This window comes from Fundulus heteroclitus, chromosome 12 (genome assembly GCF_011125445.2).
Source record: "Fundulus heteroclitus isolate FHET01 chromosome 12, MU-UCD_Fhet_4.1, whole genome shotgun sequence".
Lineage (NCBI taxonomy): Eukaryota > Metazoa > Chordata > Actinopteri > Cyprinodontiformes > Fundulidae > Fundulus > Fundulus heteroclitus.
Window position 1 is genome coordinate 23,649,005 of NC_046372.1, and position 16,839 is coordinate 23,665,843.

The 16,839-nt window shown below is 41.7% G+C and overlaps 1 protein-coding gene and 1 long non-coding RNA gene across 2 annotated transcripts in view; both read left to right on the forward strand.

Moving 5' to 3' along the window:
* The window catches only part of mmp11a (matrix metallopeptidase 11a), a 49,122-nt gene extending 34,439 nt beyond the window's left edge, over window positions 1–14,683 (forward strand). Inside the window, exons 4-8 of the mRNA XM_012852942.3 lie at window positions 2,124–2,257; window positions 6,711–6,949; window positions 8,992–9,208; window positions 10,676–10,936; window positions 12,637–14,683. Of these exons, the coding sequence (XP_012708396.2) occupies window positions 2,124–2,257; window positions 6,711–6,949; window positions 8,992–9,208; window positions 10,676–10,936; window positions 12,637–12,755 (970 nt within the window). The 3' untranslated portion in view covers window positions 12,756–14,683. The remainder of the gene's footprint in view (window positions 1–2,123; window positions 2,258–6,710; window positions 6,950–8,991; window positions 9,209–10,675; window positions 10,937–12,636) is intronic.
* Window positions 3,130–3,596, forward strand: LOC110366930. Its single transcript, XR_002427098.2, has 2 exons — window positions 3,130–3,241; window positions 3,337–3,596. It is a non-coding gene; the product is annotated as an uncharacterized LOC110366930 (long non-coding RNA).
* Window positions 14,684–16,839: the final 2,156 nt, after the last annotated feature.

Genomic DNA, 16,839 nt, shown 5'->3' on the forward strand with positions numbered 1-16,839 from the left:
GGCATCCCAAGGCGTTCCCAGACCAGACGGGATATATAGTCCCTCCAGTGAGTTCTGGGTCTCCTCCCAGTGGCCAAGCCTGGAAAGGGGACACCCTGGTCAGATGTCCCCTGGGCGCCTCCCTTTAAGGACTTCTTAACTGAATTAGGTTTAAACACTTTTCAATAGGGAACTATATTGGCAAAGATTGAATGACTGTGCTCCTCCAGCTCAATTGGTGACCAAACCATCAGCATCGGAGTGTTAATCAATGGAATAAATTGTCTCTAATTAAAGGGGTTTTCCAGCGACAAGACTGTTCTTTTTTTCAACAATTTAAATCAAGGTTAGGTTGATGTGAAGCATATTAAAGAAATAATTATCAGTTATTTTGCTGCCAAGTTGGTGCAACATTAATCAGAGATTGTTAATTTGATCATAGCACAAAGAATAGACAAATGTAGGAGTTAATATGCAAATCAGATCAATTCAGAGTAACTGGGCATGAAGGATAAATGCGGCACCTTGGCTGCAGCTTGATTGGAAGTCAAATTTACAGCGATAGTCCATAGATGTGTGTGCACAGCGAGGCGAAGACTGTTGGACCCAGAGGACAGAAAGGAAGACGCTTCTGTCCAGGAGAATCATCACAGAAAGACTAGAAACCCTGCAGGAAGTTCAGTGATGTGCTCAGAGTGGTTTTCTCTGATGAATCCGTCGAGAACTGCGTTGAGTTCTGCTTGGTGCCAAATCTGAGGCTTCCTGGTCCGCTTTCAAGTGTGGGGTATCCTCTTTTCAGTGGGCTTCCTCCTCATTTCTGCCAAACATCAGAAATTAGTGGGATCAATCCAGGCTAGGAGGAACATCCTGCAACAATCCCAGAGCTGTTTGGTGAAGTTCTGATGGTTTTCTGGCTCTGTGGAGCTCCGTGCCACCAGAATAAACCGATAACTGAGCTGAAAAGTTGGAGATGCGGTCTCCTGGTTAACTCCAAGGTCTAACGAGACCAGAATGGGTCTCCATCTGTCAGCGTTTGGTCCAAATCTTCATCTCCAGCATCTCACAGAGAAGACAAATCTGATCCTAAAAACCAGAGCAGAAAACCTGACTTTATTATCTGCTTCGTCAACAGCTTGAGATTTTCAACAAGACAAGGTCAAGAAAAAACATTATTTTCTGGAAATGTTTGTCAGAGTTTCCCCTTCGTCACGACCGGATCGGTACCTTTATCTCTCCGGATTTTTGAGTTTCCTGCTTTTCGGACGTTTATCTGCAACAACAAGCTCCAGGGATTCACGCTGCTGGTTCTGGTCGGTCGTGTTCGGCTCCAGCAGAGACGGACCAAGCTTTGTTTATTTGGCGTTGATCCGGTTCAGACCCAGAGTAACCGGCCTGACCGCATCAGGAGGCCCAACGAGCTGCTCCTCCTGCAGGCTTCATTTAAAACTGTCCAGCTGCTGCTTCTCTGGAAAAATCAGCAGATTCAGGGAAATTATCGCCGCATGTTGCTGTTTGCCTCGTCGCAGGTAGTGCAGGTTTCATTAAAATCCTATAAAATCGCTGCTGTTTCCAGTGTTTGTTGCTCAAACGATACATCAGCTAATACGAATGACAGCAGGGATAAAAGGGGACCTCTGTGAGTCCGATCCGTGTTCTGATCGTTCGGTGACACCGCCCAAACATTTGAACGGATAAGGATCAGATTCTGACAAACAGCTTTGCTACAGAGAGATTTACAGAGCTGCGAAGATGAACACGGAGATAATGGAGCAAGAGAGGACAAGCAGGCTCCGCTGCGCCGACACTAACGCTTTCTGGGCGACTCGTATCTGCTGACTCGGGAGTTTTAATCTCTAATCGTTTCTGTGTTTTCCCTGTTTGAATCATTTCAGTTGAAGCGTCTCGTCACGTCCCTGCAGTGTTTAAATGGAAATGTCCTTGTCTTCAGTCTGTTTTACAACTTCATGTTGAGCTCAATAGGAAATGTGTGTTTAAAAGCTTTTGGGTCATAATCACTTTTATACTGAGTTTATAGTTTGTTTCATTTTATAAAGAGATTTAAAAATGAGAAATAGATTTTTCTCTGACCGGTGGGAGTTTTTATAAAGGAAGGTTTTGTTTCTGATTTTCTGATTTTGTTTTAGCTTCTGGCACGGAGACAACCTCCCGTTTGACGGTCCAGGTGGGATTCTAGCTCACGCCTTCTTCCCAAAAACACACCGACAGGGCGACATTCACTTCGACTACGACGAGTCGTGGACTCTGGGGAACCACATGGGTGAGTTTACTTTGTGTGTGTGTTCGCTTTGGTCAACCTGCCTCCAGACTGGCTCTTGTTTTATTAAGATCAGCAAATATTTAAAATAATCACGTAATGACTGTCTGGTAGAATGTCTTATTCTGTTGATTGATATTGGCGGAGGAGTTGACGTTCATATCAGACGGAAAACTCTTCTCTCGCTAAAACAATCAAGGACTACAAGGACTTATTTTTATAATATTAAATTATTTGGTTCTATTATTTGTTTTCAGCTACTATGGAAGCTAACGACACAATTTTAATATGCTGTGTGTTTGCTAGAAGAGTTTCTTTTGCTGTGGTTTTGGACGAAGACTCATTAATTATGATATTAATTCACTTTTTGTCCAACAGTCTTTCACAGGGTTGTAGAGGAATTTTGGTCCCACTTTTCTTTCCAACATTGCTTTGTTACTTGCAGCATGGCCCAGTTTACCTTTGGCCCCTTTCCAGGAGCACCTTTTTAGCCCAGCATGGCCAGACTCTGCTCAGTTATCGTGTCACTGAACCATTTTTAAAAACTCACTGCAGCGACTGAGCTTTACAGAAAATGGAGACATTGTTGTGTTTGGTTGCTGATGAGAAGATACGGGGGGGCTGGACGGAGATACCCTAAATGAAAACGTATTCAGATAGATGTCTGAACTTATGCCCGCTCACAGCTTAAACACCTAAGCAATGGCATGAGAAACTTTAAAGAAAATAAAAACAACCAAGCCCTTGAGATCGGCAAAGGCCAGAGTGGTTGGAACAGGAAAAACTGGAAGTGGTTCAGCCAAATGGAGACTTTCTACGGGAACCGACTGGTGACCAATCAGAGGAAGAGAGTCCTTGTCTGGATGATGGTGGGTGCTTCGTGACTTTAAGCATCTTTTATGTAACTCCTCCCATCAGCGGTCAGCTGACTTTCAACAAAGATATTCTGCCGCCGTTGTCTACTGCATGAAGATAACAACATAGCTAGTAAGCATCAATGCTAACCCTGTTTGTATTTTCCCCACCGTCTCTTACCTAAATTGTCTTTGATTGTGTTTCATAACCTCTTTCTCTCTGCCAAGGGTGTTTTCTCTTTATTTGGACCCTCCAAGCTGCTCCTGCTCCCGTTCCGACCCGCAGCTCCAGTTCCAGCGCCGACAAAGCTGATGTCCAGCAAACGCAGCACTCTCCCTTCTCAAATGTCTTATTTAAGGAACGTAAACATGTATATACCTTGAGTTGTTTGCTCTGGGTTAAAGGGAAGCTTGCCCTGTTTTGCTTTTTTATAAACAGTTTGTATTGATCTGCTGTTACTAATAAAAACATTAATTACCAACGTGAATATACAACTCTATTCTTGGAAGCGCCAGAGCAAAGGAAACTTTACTCTTTAGTGACCACACTTTAACATTTAAGGGTTTCCTGATCCTGGGTCAGTGTTTATTCATGTTTTATCTATTTTTTACTGACTATTTCATGGTTTATAATACAGTTGACCATGTCAAACCAAACAAATGGAGATTTATTTAAATGTTGGACTGTTATTGTTTTTTTTTTTTCTTTTAGCATTCCATTTGTCAGAAAGTCTCTTTAATATGTATAAAACAAAAGTAGAGACATTTTCAAAAGACAGTTTTAACACCCAGTGACCGTTTACTCTTAGCCACTAATTAGCTTCCATGGAGTAATGGCTGCTCTCTTCCATAAAATGTGTAACTTAACCCCGCACCAGAGTTTTAATCTGCCCAATGCCTGGCGAACCAGGAAATGTGAGGGGGGGCAGGCATGGTCTGGACTGTTATTAAAAGCTAAAGAATTGAATGCTAAGCAAAGAAGTCGCTAACCTAAACAAATCGCTAGAAGAAGCTAAAAACTCACCATTCAAACTACAACTCTCTACAGAGGCACAAGACGGCGCTGCTGACACGTCAGTTTTCCAAATGTTGTCACAAAAACCTTTTAACTAATAGCATTATTGATTTGAAATTCAATGGAAGCTACCCTTTGAATCTTAAGAGGGCGCCACACAGAGCAGGATTTCAACAAATATGTAGTAAATCAAAATCAAATCACCAGGATATGCAGAGGCTCTGAAAACAAAAACACTGGAGGAAAGTCGGACGTTGTTTGTTGCTCAGGTAGCAAAATGTTTGTTCAGCCATCCTGAAGGTCTGCGACTACTGTTTGTAAAACCAGACACAGATAAACCCAACTGCTGGACGTCACAGTCCCCCTTTTGGACAGACGGTCCCCAGAAAAAGCTGTCCCTGGAAACGTCCCCGAGTTCAGCGTTTTTTAAAATGAGAAAAACAAAGACACACAACAAGACCTTGCACCTGGCTGCGCTGCTGTCAACGTTGCAGACAAAGTCGCAGCAGAAGAGCGGAGCTTGTCCCCCAAATTCTTCTGTAGTGTTCCAGTGTCTGGTCTGCAGGCTTCTCTGGCTTTCTTCTGTTACTTTGAGTCAGACATGAATCCATAGAGCGTGCAGCATCTTTAACAATGCGTCCTACAAACACATCACGGTACTTTGGTACCTGGTTGTAATGGCTGGTGTAGATTCTCAGTCATCCATGACAAGGCATCCAAAGTAAGGTTAAAAACCAAACCAAATGGACTTCATTTCCATGCTTGAAGATTGAAAGCAAGGCTAAGAGGTTTGTAGCTTTATAGCTGCAGGAGAGTGCTGGTATGCAGTCTTCTCCTCCTCTGTTTAGAGAGGAGAAGATTCTCAAACCATCTGTCTTCTCTCACTAAAACAGGGATGTTTTTGTCCTAAAAAGAGGGTCCTTTATGCTTAAGGTGTAGATGCACAGCTGAGTCTGCTGGCTCTCCTTTGTTGAGCGATGGATCTGTGGAGAAACTGTTTAATTTCTCCAGTTTAGAGAAATGCTCCAAAGTCCTCACTGCACTGAACTGCAGACTCCACAGCCTTCAGTTTGTGTTTGGGGGTTTTGTCCTTGGGATGGAAAAGCCTTTGTCCTGAGACTGGAAGGTGATGCCAATCGAGCGACCTAGTTTTTATAGAGTAGTTTAGTAGAGACTAATAGAAAAAGGCTATTTAGTTTACAGAATTTATGATCCGTTCCATGACGGCATAGTGCCCAACAAGCCCAAACCATCACTCCTCCTCCACCATGCTAGAGAAATGATATTATGTGCTTGTGTTGATAAACTGTATTAGATTTTCTCCAAACATGGTGCTGTCCATCGTTACTAAACATCTATATCCTGGTCTTATGTCCAAAGGACTGTTTTTTTCCACTTTATATACTATTAACTGAAACCTGATTTAAAATGTTTTTTTTTTGTTTTTAACCATTGCACATTTTGTGCTTTCAGGTTTGTGTGAATGTCCATACCTGGGAAGATTAAATAATTACAATTATTTACTCTTTGAATAATATTTCTCTATGTAGACTGATAGGCTCAAATAGTTTGAAAATGTTCTCAAACCCTTCCCAGATAGATTGGCAGCAACATTTGCTTTTTCAAGGCCGTTGCTGATGTCTTTCTGCCTTGGCTGCAACCTTTTAGATCTGCTGCTTTTCAGGAGTGATTCAGTAACTTAGATGTTTATCAAGTGATTTAACAAGCTGCACCTGGTATCAAAAATCAAGATGCTTTATGTTACGATGCAACCATAATTACATTTATGGTGAAGCACCGGATCGGGATTCACATTTAATACATAAACACAAATGAAAGACATTCCACGGAAAAACAAAGAACGAATGCTAAGCAAATAAATCGCTAAAAACGTTAAATTAAAAGCTAAGCTGTCCAGCAGAGAAGAGGGACCTATCAGGAGGGGAAATAACACAACCGTCAATAGACAATAAGACATATTAAGACAAGAATTTTATGTTCAAGTTGAATGTATCAAACAACACTTCCTTATAAGCTGATAAGTGTGCAAATACCATTAAATTATAAGATTTCAGAGAAACTAAAAGTAAGATTCTGAAAGTTAATGGCACGTATAAGCTTTTAAAGTATGTACAGTTAATTATATTTGTATAAATGGAGACGTGCATGGCCTCGAGGTACACCGTGGCTCATCTGAACCATTCAGGGTGTAAAACTGTTAGAAATGGCAAAAAGGTCCGAATCTGACTGTAAAGAGTAATAATTTAATAAACTGCACCCTTAAAACCATCCTATGATGGATGATACTGAAGTCACATTCCCTATTAGATGGCAGAGAACCTTTACATCTGTTTGTAGATCAGTTTCCTTTAAGCCTAACTATATGCTAACTCTATCTAAAGGTAAACATGTCTGACAAATGCGTCACCGAGTACAGCTGTGAGTCGGCGGGTTAAGGGACTTTTTCTTTTGTTCGACTCAGTCGGCTCAGATAGTGAAATCCCCGCCGGTCTGCTGTTGAAACCAGGTAAAAACAAACACCTGTTTCCAAGCGCAGCATGTGCATCCTCTGCCCTCCTCTCTGCAGGCACAGACCTCCTGCAGGTTGCGGCCCATGAGTTCGGCCACGTCCTGGGCCTGCAGCACTCGCGTAAGCCGAAAACCATCATGTCTGCATACTACTCCTTCTCCTACCCGCTGAGGCTGAGCGAGGACGACAAGCAAGGCATCCAGTACCTGTATGGAGCCCAGCCACAGGTCGCCCCCCCACCGCCAACCCCGGCCCCACGGGCTCCGCCTGCCAAAACCGAGACCAACGACCTTAATGTGAGTGAAGTCAGTTTACTTTTGTTCAGTTGGACCGAATATGTTTTATTTCAATTCAGAAACCATGTGAATGTATGGTGAAAGCGTCAACAATATGGATACAGATGTAAACATGTTGAACAAAGCATTACAAAGACAAAAGAGCACTTTGTTGAGATTAATGACTTTGCTCCAAGTGGCAGCGAGTACGAGGAGAAATATAGTGGTGCAGGAAAAGAACTTTGTGGTATTCCAACAGGTCAGCAAAGGTGGAGATAAAACATTATCATAACACAATGAAAAGCGAAAAATAAAAACAGCAGGACAGAAACACTGATTCAACACACTGCACAAACACACTGCACTGACCACAAAGAAAACAAATACTGGACATCTAGAGCGTGTAAATATGTTGTATGTATTTTATCACATATGAAATCACATCGATTCTTGACACAAACTGCACCCACATTAGCCTCGTGAGACCATCCTGATCTCGCGAGCTTTCAAGGTTTCACTCGCAGATCAGTCTGGCTACTCTCCGTTAAAGAAAATTTGGAGCCGTTCACCAAACGAACGTCCAATCAGTGTTGGCTTTGAGGCGGGTTGAGGTGTGACGCAACGAGAAGCGTGACAGTTCAGTCTAAAGAACATGGAGGCTTCAGCCGATGAAACTAGCGTTAGCGTGGCTATCGAGCAAGTTTTATCGGAATTACAGAATATTTCTTTGCTGAGCTAATGAGCCTTTACCTGCAGCAGCAAGAGTAGCTTGGCTTGTGGTTGTGTTTTCGTCGTCGCTCTGTTACGAGCGACGACGAATCTGATTGGTTTATTTGGCCCGTCTATCACCAACATAGGCCAATCAGCTAACCAGTATTTTCGCCCCTTCCCAAAATTACTTCAACGGAAGGTTTCCAGATGGATATGCGGAGCAAATCTATCTGGCGGAGTCAGGTAACACCCACATAGCCACAAATTCTAAGTGTTTCCCTTTGGTTCAAGTGATTTAGTTTGGTATATAGTAATCATATAATCTTCCTAAACGTATCAGGTTTGGTTTGACCCTAATGGTTTTATTTCTCACAGATCCATAACTGATAAATTACTCAGATGAATTCAAAACATTCTTTCATATTTTTTTACCTTGTCATGTTCAGCTTTGTGGCAAATATGTGATTTATGCCTATAAATCCCTCCTTGACCCCAAACCTTTGATGGTTTATTTTATTGCTATTATTATGTATAAACTGAGACACGAAACATGAGAGAGGGAGACAGGAGGAGGGATAACAAAGACAGAATAAGTGGAAGAAGAGAGGACAGAGAAACAAACAAAACATACATGCAATAATTACCAAACCAGACAGCCTCCATGGGAAAACTAGGGAGAGAAAACCGTAAACATATGGAAAGACACAAAACTATCAGAAACACAGACAGCAACAACACCGACAGCAAATATATGGAACAAAACCACCCCAAGGATCAGAAGGAAGCAGAAAGGACTGCAGGAAGCCCCGCAGACGGGCACCACGCTTTGATCCAGAGGACAACAGAGGACAGAGCCCCCGCTACCATGGAGGAATGCCCCCCTAGGAATCAGGGGTGACAGTCAACCCGACCACACTCCTGTTACCATAAATCACTGCAGTCTGGTGCAGAATCCAGGGCCCCCCATCAGAGGGCCATCCCACTACCCGAGATTACCTGCCACCCAGACACCCAGCTGGGGCAGGGCAGCAAGCGCCCCCATGGGCCCATATGGGTCACAGGTAGGCGGGGTAGCAAGGAGAGGCAAGGAGGGGGTGAGCCTCGACCCCCTTTTAGCCAGGAACAGCATGAGCGGGCCAGAGGGCACCAAGACCCAGACCAAGATCCAACCACAATCAACCAAGTGCGCTCACTCACTCGCACAAATCAGGACCCACCTCCCCCAGACCCCCCGGTACCCCAGACCCCCAGTGAAATAACCATCGTAGCCACCGACCAACTTCGCTTCATCCACAGTCACCGGTGTGTTTTTGTGTGTGCAGAACTGAAAGTGTGCTCTGTTTTATCTCCAGCCCGACGCCTGCCAGACTGACTTTGAAGCCGTGTCGATGATCCGAGGGGAGCTGTTCTTCTTCAAGTCGGGCTACGTTTGGAGGATCAGGGATCCCGGAGGATCGGCCCGCCTGGAGATCGGGTACCCGGCGCTGGCCTCCCGGCACTGGAAGGGGATCCCGAGCAAGATCGACGCCGCCTTTGAGGACAAGTCGGGGAATATCTGGTTCTTTCAAGGCGAGTATTTACGGTGATGGAGGTGAATTTATGCGTTTGTGGTTTCGTGTGATTTGCCTGTTTTTACAGAAAAAAGTTGCTTTTTGCAAGTTTTTAGCTGATCCGTGGGTTTGGTTAGATTTCGGGACACAAACCCGTAAAGACAAAGAAAAAAACAAGTACCTGGTTAATTCTCACCTTTAGAACACCTACCTCAACAGTAACTGTGCAAGAAAACAATTAAAACATACTATTCCTCTGCATATAACAACTGTCTGTTGGCCACACACATAGATTTTTATGTATTATATGTAGGAGATATTATAGGTCAGACATAGTCCGCTTTGGTACCAGCTTTGAAAACAACATTCAGAGCAGAAATAATTGGAGTAAATCTGACTTTAGGTGTATAAATATCCCACTAAGCTGACCAAAAAGCAGTATATCCTCCAGGAACAAGAATAAAACAAGAAATGCTTAAATATGGATGTGTAAATTATAAGTAATTTGTGTTAATCAAAAGTTTCTGAATATTTGTTAGGATGATTATCTAACGTTTGACGTATATAGCCACGTAATATGCTTTAGAAAATACAAAAAAACGTTTGATCATGATAAAATAAAGTTAAATACGCCAAGCCTCCATGCTGATAATGTTTTAAAGTTTCTTTTTGTGGATAAATAGCCCCAGCGCCCGGAGCGATTAGCAGATATAAACAAATGTGGCGCCATCTAGTGGCAGTATCGCAGAACCATCATAATGCCGGTTTGCTTAATTAATAAAACAGTATTAATAATGCTGGACTGAGCCTGACCCTCTGCAATGCCTCACAGTAAAGCGGCATTTTTTTACTGGATCTTGGACCTTTCTTCATTGTTTCTCTGGAAGATGCTAATAGCCGTTAGCTGCTTCCTTGTTTTAATCCCTGCTGCGCAGGCGCAGTACGTACTTCTGTTAAAATCAAAAATAAACACGAAAGGCTTTATTTACTAAAGGATTGAGCAAAAACAAACCATAAAACACCAAAATAACAACTAATACGGCAGCAGGATGTGATTATCTTTCATAAAAGCTTGCAACCGGCGTGAGCTACTGATGTATAAATTTAAAAATAAAAGTCAAATAACATCGCTATGCACCTTTAGGCTGATCATTCTGAGGGAAAATCCTGAAAAAAGTATTAAAACTTTGCCTGTGATTGTGTAAAAACTGTAAATGGTCTCAAAATGCTTATTTAGTCAATTAAAGTGAGACTCTGGAAACATTTAAAATTTGAAAAATATTTCTGCTGTTAAATATGGCTGAGCTACGGCACTGGAAACAGCTCTGGATTCTCTAATTCCTGTCACCACAGGACTATTAACGCTTTTAGGGGTATATTGTTATTTTCTGGTTCTCTTAATGAAGCTTCAGCTGCACCAACAGTGGTAAGAAAAGTGATGGATGAAACTGAAACTCAGAATTAAGTTGTTTTCTGGTCTCTGCAGGCGAATACTACTGGGTGTTTGACGCTGAGATGCACATCAGGGGCCCAGAGTCCATCAGGAGTTTAGGGTTATCCGTGCCCGGCATCCAGGCTGCGCTTCGCTGGGGTCAGGACCCAAACTACGACACCTACTTCTTCAAGTCCGGTAGCTACTGGAGGTTCAGTCCCCGGGAGGGCCGGGTCGAGTCCCCACACCCACGCAGCATGCAGCACTGGACTGGCATCCCTGAGGACGTGGACGCTGCCTTCAGGGACACCCACGGTACGAAGGAAAAACGGCTTTTCACTCCACAGTTTTCAAATGTTGCTGCACTCAACCCTTAATACTGAAAAACAATTTAAAACTGGATCAGCGGCTCATCACAAACACAGCATGTTTCCATTTTTTGTTGAAAACATCTCATTGGTGCTTTTGGGTACCGATCACCTGCTGGAGATACTTCTGCAGCCCTGAGATTTTATCCAGAAAGGTCAATTTAGTGTCTGGAAAATGTTTTGAATTTTTATCCTGTTTAAAAGCCTCAGTGTTACAGAGGGCTCATGGTTCCAAGCGCTCCAGCTAGGATCTTTGGGAGAAAAACAGGCCAACAGCATTGCTCAGAGTCTCCTGTATTATAGAGTATCTGTTAGCTTTATTTGAAAGTTAATCCCTGTCATAAACTACTCATTTAATAACTCGGCATATATATATATATATAAGAATGTCCAAGTCCTTTAATTCAAAGAAATTCTTTTGATTTTCAAGGTGTAAAGAAAAAAAATTTTCATCTGTGTCCTTACTTTTAAGTCTCATCCAATTTAAACTTTTATTATTATAAATTAGAAACAACTTTTTAAATTGGATGTCTCTGAGAGGAACTTTTATATTCGTAGGTAAATATGGTTTCCTTTCTTTGTAAACTTTGCTTTATTTCATTTTACTTATCTTTAGATAAGTAAAATTCATACTTTTTCTCCTAAAAACCTTCCATTCTCCATTTTTGTTCTTTTCCAACAAAATGCTCAACATTTGGCGTCTCTGCGTTTGGGGCCAGTGGGGCCAGGTCCCACCAGATGTCGCTGTGGAGCTCTATGTTCACAACAATCAGTGGGACAGGATTGTTCTTTGTAGAGTAATATTGTAAAAAAGACAGAATACCTTACCAATAAAATTCTGCTAAAAACATTTGTGTCTATATATCTAAGTCTGGCAGAAAACTAACAAGCTCAGCAGCTAAATCCTCCTGAGGCGCCTTGATATTGAGGCCGGTCCACCACCATTTGTTTAAATAATGAACATCTGTAATCACAGTGAGCATGCCCAGTACGCTCTCAGCAGAAAGCTGTGGGGCACAAATACTACGGCCCCAAGCTCGGATCGACCAATCAAAACACTGGAAATGCAGACGTTACGTTTACGTTCTGCCGGATAGTGTGAGACCATCTAGGCAAGGCAAATGTATTTCAGTACAAGGACAATGCAAAGTGCTTCACGTGATTAACACTGGAAAATAAAAACAGAATAAAAGCAAGTAAAAAAACAGTTGGAATAAAATGTAGGAAAATTTAAACAAAATAAAACATAGGAAAATGTAAACTAAAAGCAAATGTTAATCTAGGGTTGGTTGTCCTTGCTGGATCACTGAATGATGTGAATATTTTCTGTTGAATAAATAAACAATATGAGTTAGCTTTTATTTAGAATTTTATGTATCACAATTATATTACATTTAGCTTATGTAAAATGTCATTTCTAGTGTGTTGGTTTATGCTAATGTACATTTTAATTTAAAATTAAACAGATAAACAGATTAGACGCCACTGGTAAAAGCCTTAAACCTTAAACTTCACTCACTTTCTGCTCTTTTTTGGTTCTGCTGTACGTTCTCCTAAGCAAGCTGCCAACACACAGCTGGGATTTCATGCATCTGTTCTGCATGCTAACCATCTTCCTCATCCTCCTGTTCTTCTTCGCCTCTGCAGGCTTTGCCCACTTTATCCGAGGACGTCAGTACTGGAAGTTCGACCCTGTCGGCATGAACTCGTTGGAGGGCTACCCTCGCTACATCGGCGTGGATTTCTTCGGCTGCAGGAACGAGTGAGTCGGTGAAGAACCACGAATCCTGATTCCTTTGCTAACAAAGAGGAGTTAAAGGATAAGAACTGCAGACTCATGAGGACGAGATGATCTTTAAACCTGTTTATGCTTCACTGCATTTATTGACACTCAGATCGATTTACGCCTTCTTCTCAGGAAAAAAGAAAAACACACGTAACCTTCCCTCAGATCTGGCACTTCCTGTGCAGCTCTACTTGATTTATTTTTGCACATTTTGGTGTCACCATGAGCCTGAGACCCTGGATTCAGTCTCGCCTGAGCCGGAAACTCTTTACAAACTGTCGTACTCCGTGTGGTCAGTGTTATATGTTTCAGTTTGTGTTTTCATCAGCGATGCTCCTCAGAGCGTTTGAAGAGTGACATCAGACTTACAGCAGCTTTTAGAAACGGCTTCACCTCTAGAAGTCGGACAGTGGCTGGACGGTAATTCTTAGTCACGCCTTACAGTTTTCAGAACAAACAGAAACAGGTTAGAGAGTTTTACTCTGGGTTTGGACACCTGAAAACCAGCACAGGCAAAGGCGGTCCTTCCGGACTCTCGGTTTGGTCTTTTCAGAGTATTATTGAGGTCTTTGCAGGGTCTTGTTAAGGTATTTGGTCCTCTGGGCCACATTATAAATGAAAAATATCAGGTTTACGTGACAAAGCAGGATATTTTAGTTTTTGGACAAAGCTTTAGTTATGAAGTCCCAGTATCAGTATTTTAGAAAACTTTGCGTAGCATGGAGTCAGCAGTGGCATCTTAGCCATGACGTGAGGCCACTGCAGATAGTTTAAGCAAATTAAAGCAGGATTAGTTTAACTGTTACAATATTGTAAACATAACAATCAGAAATACTTTAATAATCACCAAAGGGAAATTCCAGTTCCAGTACAGCCATCCATCACATGCATCACCAACATCATGTCTTCCACCAGCTTTAGGTAGAAATGTGTGTAGCATCTTAATCATGATCCTGGACAAAGTTCAGCTGCCAGCACTCATACACGCGTGTGCAGTGACACACAGGTTGGTAAGCAAATAGTGGCTAAGTGCTTAAAGGCACATCTACATGTGGTGGGAAAATCAAACCAGCAACCTTTCTGATTGAGCCTGAGTCACCTTAATCTCAGTTGATCGTGTGATATCACATAAACCGGTAAAAACTGCTCTAAGGAAGCTGTCTAGGGATTGCACCGAGTCTTTGACTTTGCAGCAATCCCTCATCCTGAGCAAGCATGTGGCGACAGTGGAAAGGAAGTTAGCCTGGGTGTATCAAACATTTGCATCTCTGCTCCAGTCTGGAATAAGTTAAACTGTTGCAGTTAAACCAAAATAATACCAGGATGTTTCCTCTATCAGTTAGTCTAGAGCAGATGTGCCCAAAGTGTGGCCCCGGAGCCATTTGCGGCCCCTGTATTGATTTTATATGACCACCCACCCCCCACCAACTGCATTTCAAGAAAGATTTGCCAACTAGAACTGGTGGCTGGTGCAGATGGAGACTTTATATTTTTAATACAAATAAATGTTGGATTGAATGTTTGGTAGAAAACATTTTTCTTTTAATTACCACACTTTTTACATTCTCTTTAATTTCATAAGACAACAGCTATCCAATGACTTTTATTCTAACACAGACTTTGGAGTGTTAAAATCTGATTAAAATTCAGTTATTAGAATTGGCTAAATACAGATAGTCTAACTCAAGGCAATTTATCCGGCCCTCAAGAGCAAAAGGCACATCATGTCATAACGTAGAGGGATATATCCTTTTAAACTGTATAAAATGGCTAAAACTGTGCCTCCTGTAGCGAATGTTGAATTATTTTTTGTTAACTGTGTAGTAAAAGCATCCTGCCACATTAAAACAACCCAGAAATATATTTAAAAAAGTGCAAATTAAACAGAATAATGAGAGTTTAAAGTGTAACTCATGCCAATATAAACGTTTTTTAGCAGATAAACTGTATAAACTGGGCCTAAGGTGCTACTTTTATGTTAATGGGCACTTTTTTATATTTCTAAGTGAACTGAAATGAAATTATAGAATCAGAAGTATCATCTATACAGGACCAACCGGCCCTTTTAATGACTTCATGATGCCACAGTGGAACAATATAGAAATGAGTTTGACACCCGTGTTTAAAATGATCAGATTTTGTAGAGCAGGTAAAAAATAAGGTCACATTTATGTTATTTATTTTATTCATTTTCTGGCCCTTGAGTAATTTTGACTAGACAGTTTCGTCCCACAAGCTGAAAAGTTTGCTTTTATTAAGACTTATTGATTTCATCACAGTCATAAGTAAGTATAAAGCATCTAAAATAATGTTGGCATTCAAAGTTTAGCTTCTGGTGTTTGCACCGAGCTGTTTTAGTTTCCCGTCTCTAAAAACAAGCCTGAAAAAGACGCACGCATGTTAGAACCAGAAAACATCAGAGGGCTTTCTGCAGATCCAGCGCTGCACGTCAGGTTTCCATTTTTCCAGGATCTCTGTGTGTTTGTTTGGACCACTCTAACTGAATTCAACCTCTTCTGTTCTGTTTGTGTGATTCATGGTTTCCGAGCACCAGGAGAGCAGATAAAGTCGCCTTAAATCAGATGTTTCTCTTTTAGTCCGACATGCATGCGAAACATCTGATCCTGCAGGAGAAAACCACGGTGGATATTTATTGTTTCAGTCTTTACTGGTGGAGAAGCGCTGATTAAAAACAAACTGTAATGGCTGGTTTTAGACCTTTCTGAGTCTCTGAGAGACTTTTGAGTTACTTTTCCATGTTTTGGACGCCAGTTAGAGACTCCTGCTGCTTTTACCCCAGATCCCCTTCATGTTTGGTCCTATTTAAAGATCTATGGGTGAAAAGAAACGCTGATTTTGCTGCAGCTGCTGCAGTCTTATGTCACTCTTCTCACGTCACGGTGTTTCACAGAAGAAGCTGCAGGGCGCCACCTAGAGCCTGGAACGGGCCTGATGAAGTCCCTGCCCGTCTTGGTGCTCCGTGTCTTCAGATAAAAACCAGCGAGGTGTTCAGGAACCGCAGCGGTTCTCCACCCGAGAAAGCATTTTTTCTGGTTCCACTTCCTGCTGTTTTATTTCCTCGTCTAAAACTGAAATTAAAAGTCGATCCAAACTAAAAATGTATGAAATTCTCCTGAATCCTTATGAAGAAAAACCTCCACCTCAAACTGATCATATTTAATAATGTATTGTTATTCAGAAAGCTTCAGTTTATAATTCCGCCTCCAGTACTGTGCAAAAGTCTTGAGACATTTATCTTCTGGAAAAGATTATCTGGGGGGAAAAACACTTTGTTGGGTTTAAAATGGGATTTTTCTGCCTCTCAAACAGTAAAACATAAAAGCAGCGAATGTTTGTTTGATCAAGATGAAAGCTAATGCCTTGTCCAGTTTGGATTTTCTTTTTATCGATTTGTTTTAACTTTTCAGTCTCACTAAGGTCCCTGCAGATGTCATCACAGCGGCGCCACGCTTACAGAAAGACGCCTGAAAATGAGCCTGAATGCATGAGCAGCTTAGACACGAAACAGATTAAATGCACTGAAATGCAGGAGAGACTCTGAAATAAGGTATTAAAACAGATTCAGGAAAATAAAACCTTTTTCATAAACTTTGCAAAATAAACTGAAAAAACAAATTAATTGCTGGGTGGAAAAAAAATAGTGATCCGTTTGCGTACAACTAGATTTTCCAATGAAATTGCTTTTTCTTTCATGGCAAAATTACAAGATTTTTAGACTCTGGTTTCCAGCACTGTGACTCCATCTATGGACCAGTTTTAAAGGAGAAATATCAACCAATCCATCCAGGGCTGCTGGTGTCTATCTCCACCCTGGACACGTCGCCAGTCTATCGCCAGGGTATTTTAGAATTTCAATGTCAGCTAAAGAAATTATTAAAATTCTTTAAAAAGTCTCCATTCGCATTATCCGTCTGTTCTAGAATTGTGGTTGGGGGCCACACAAAATCAGTCCATGGGCCATAAATGGCCCACGGGCCGCACGTTGGACCACCCAGCTTTAGCGCCTGAATCAATCAATCAAAGTTTATTTATGCAGCACTTTT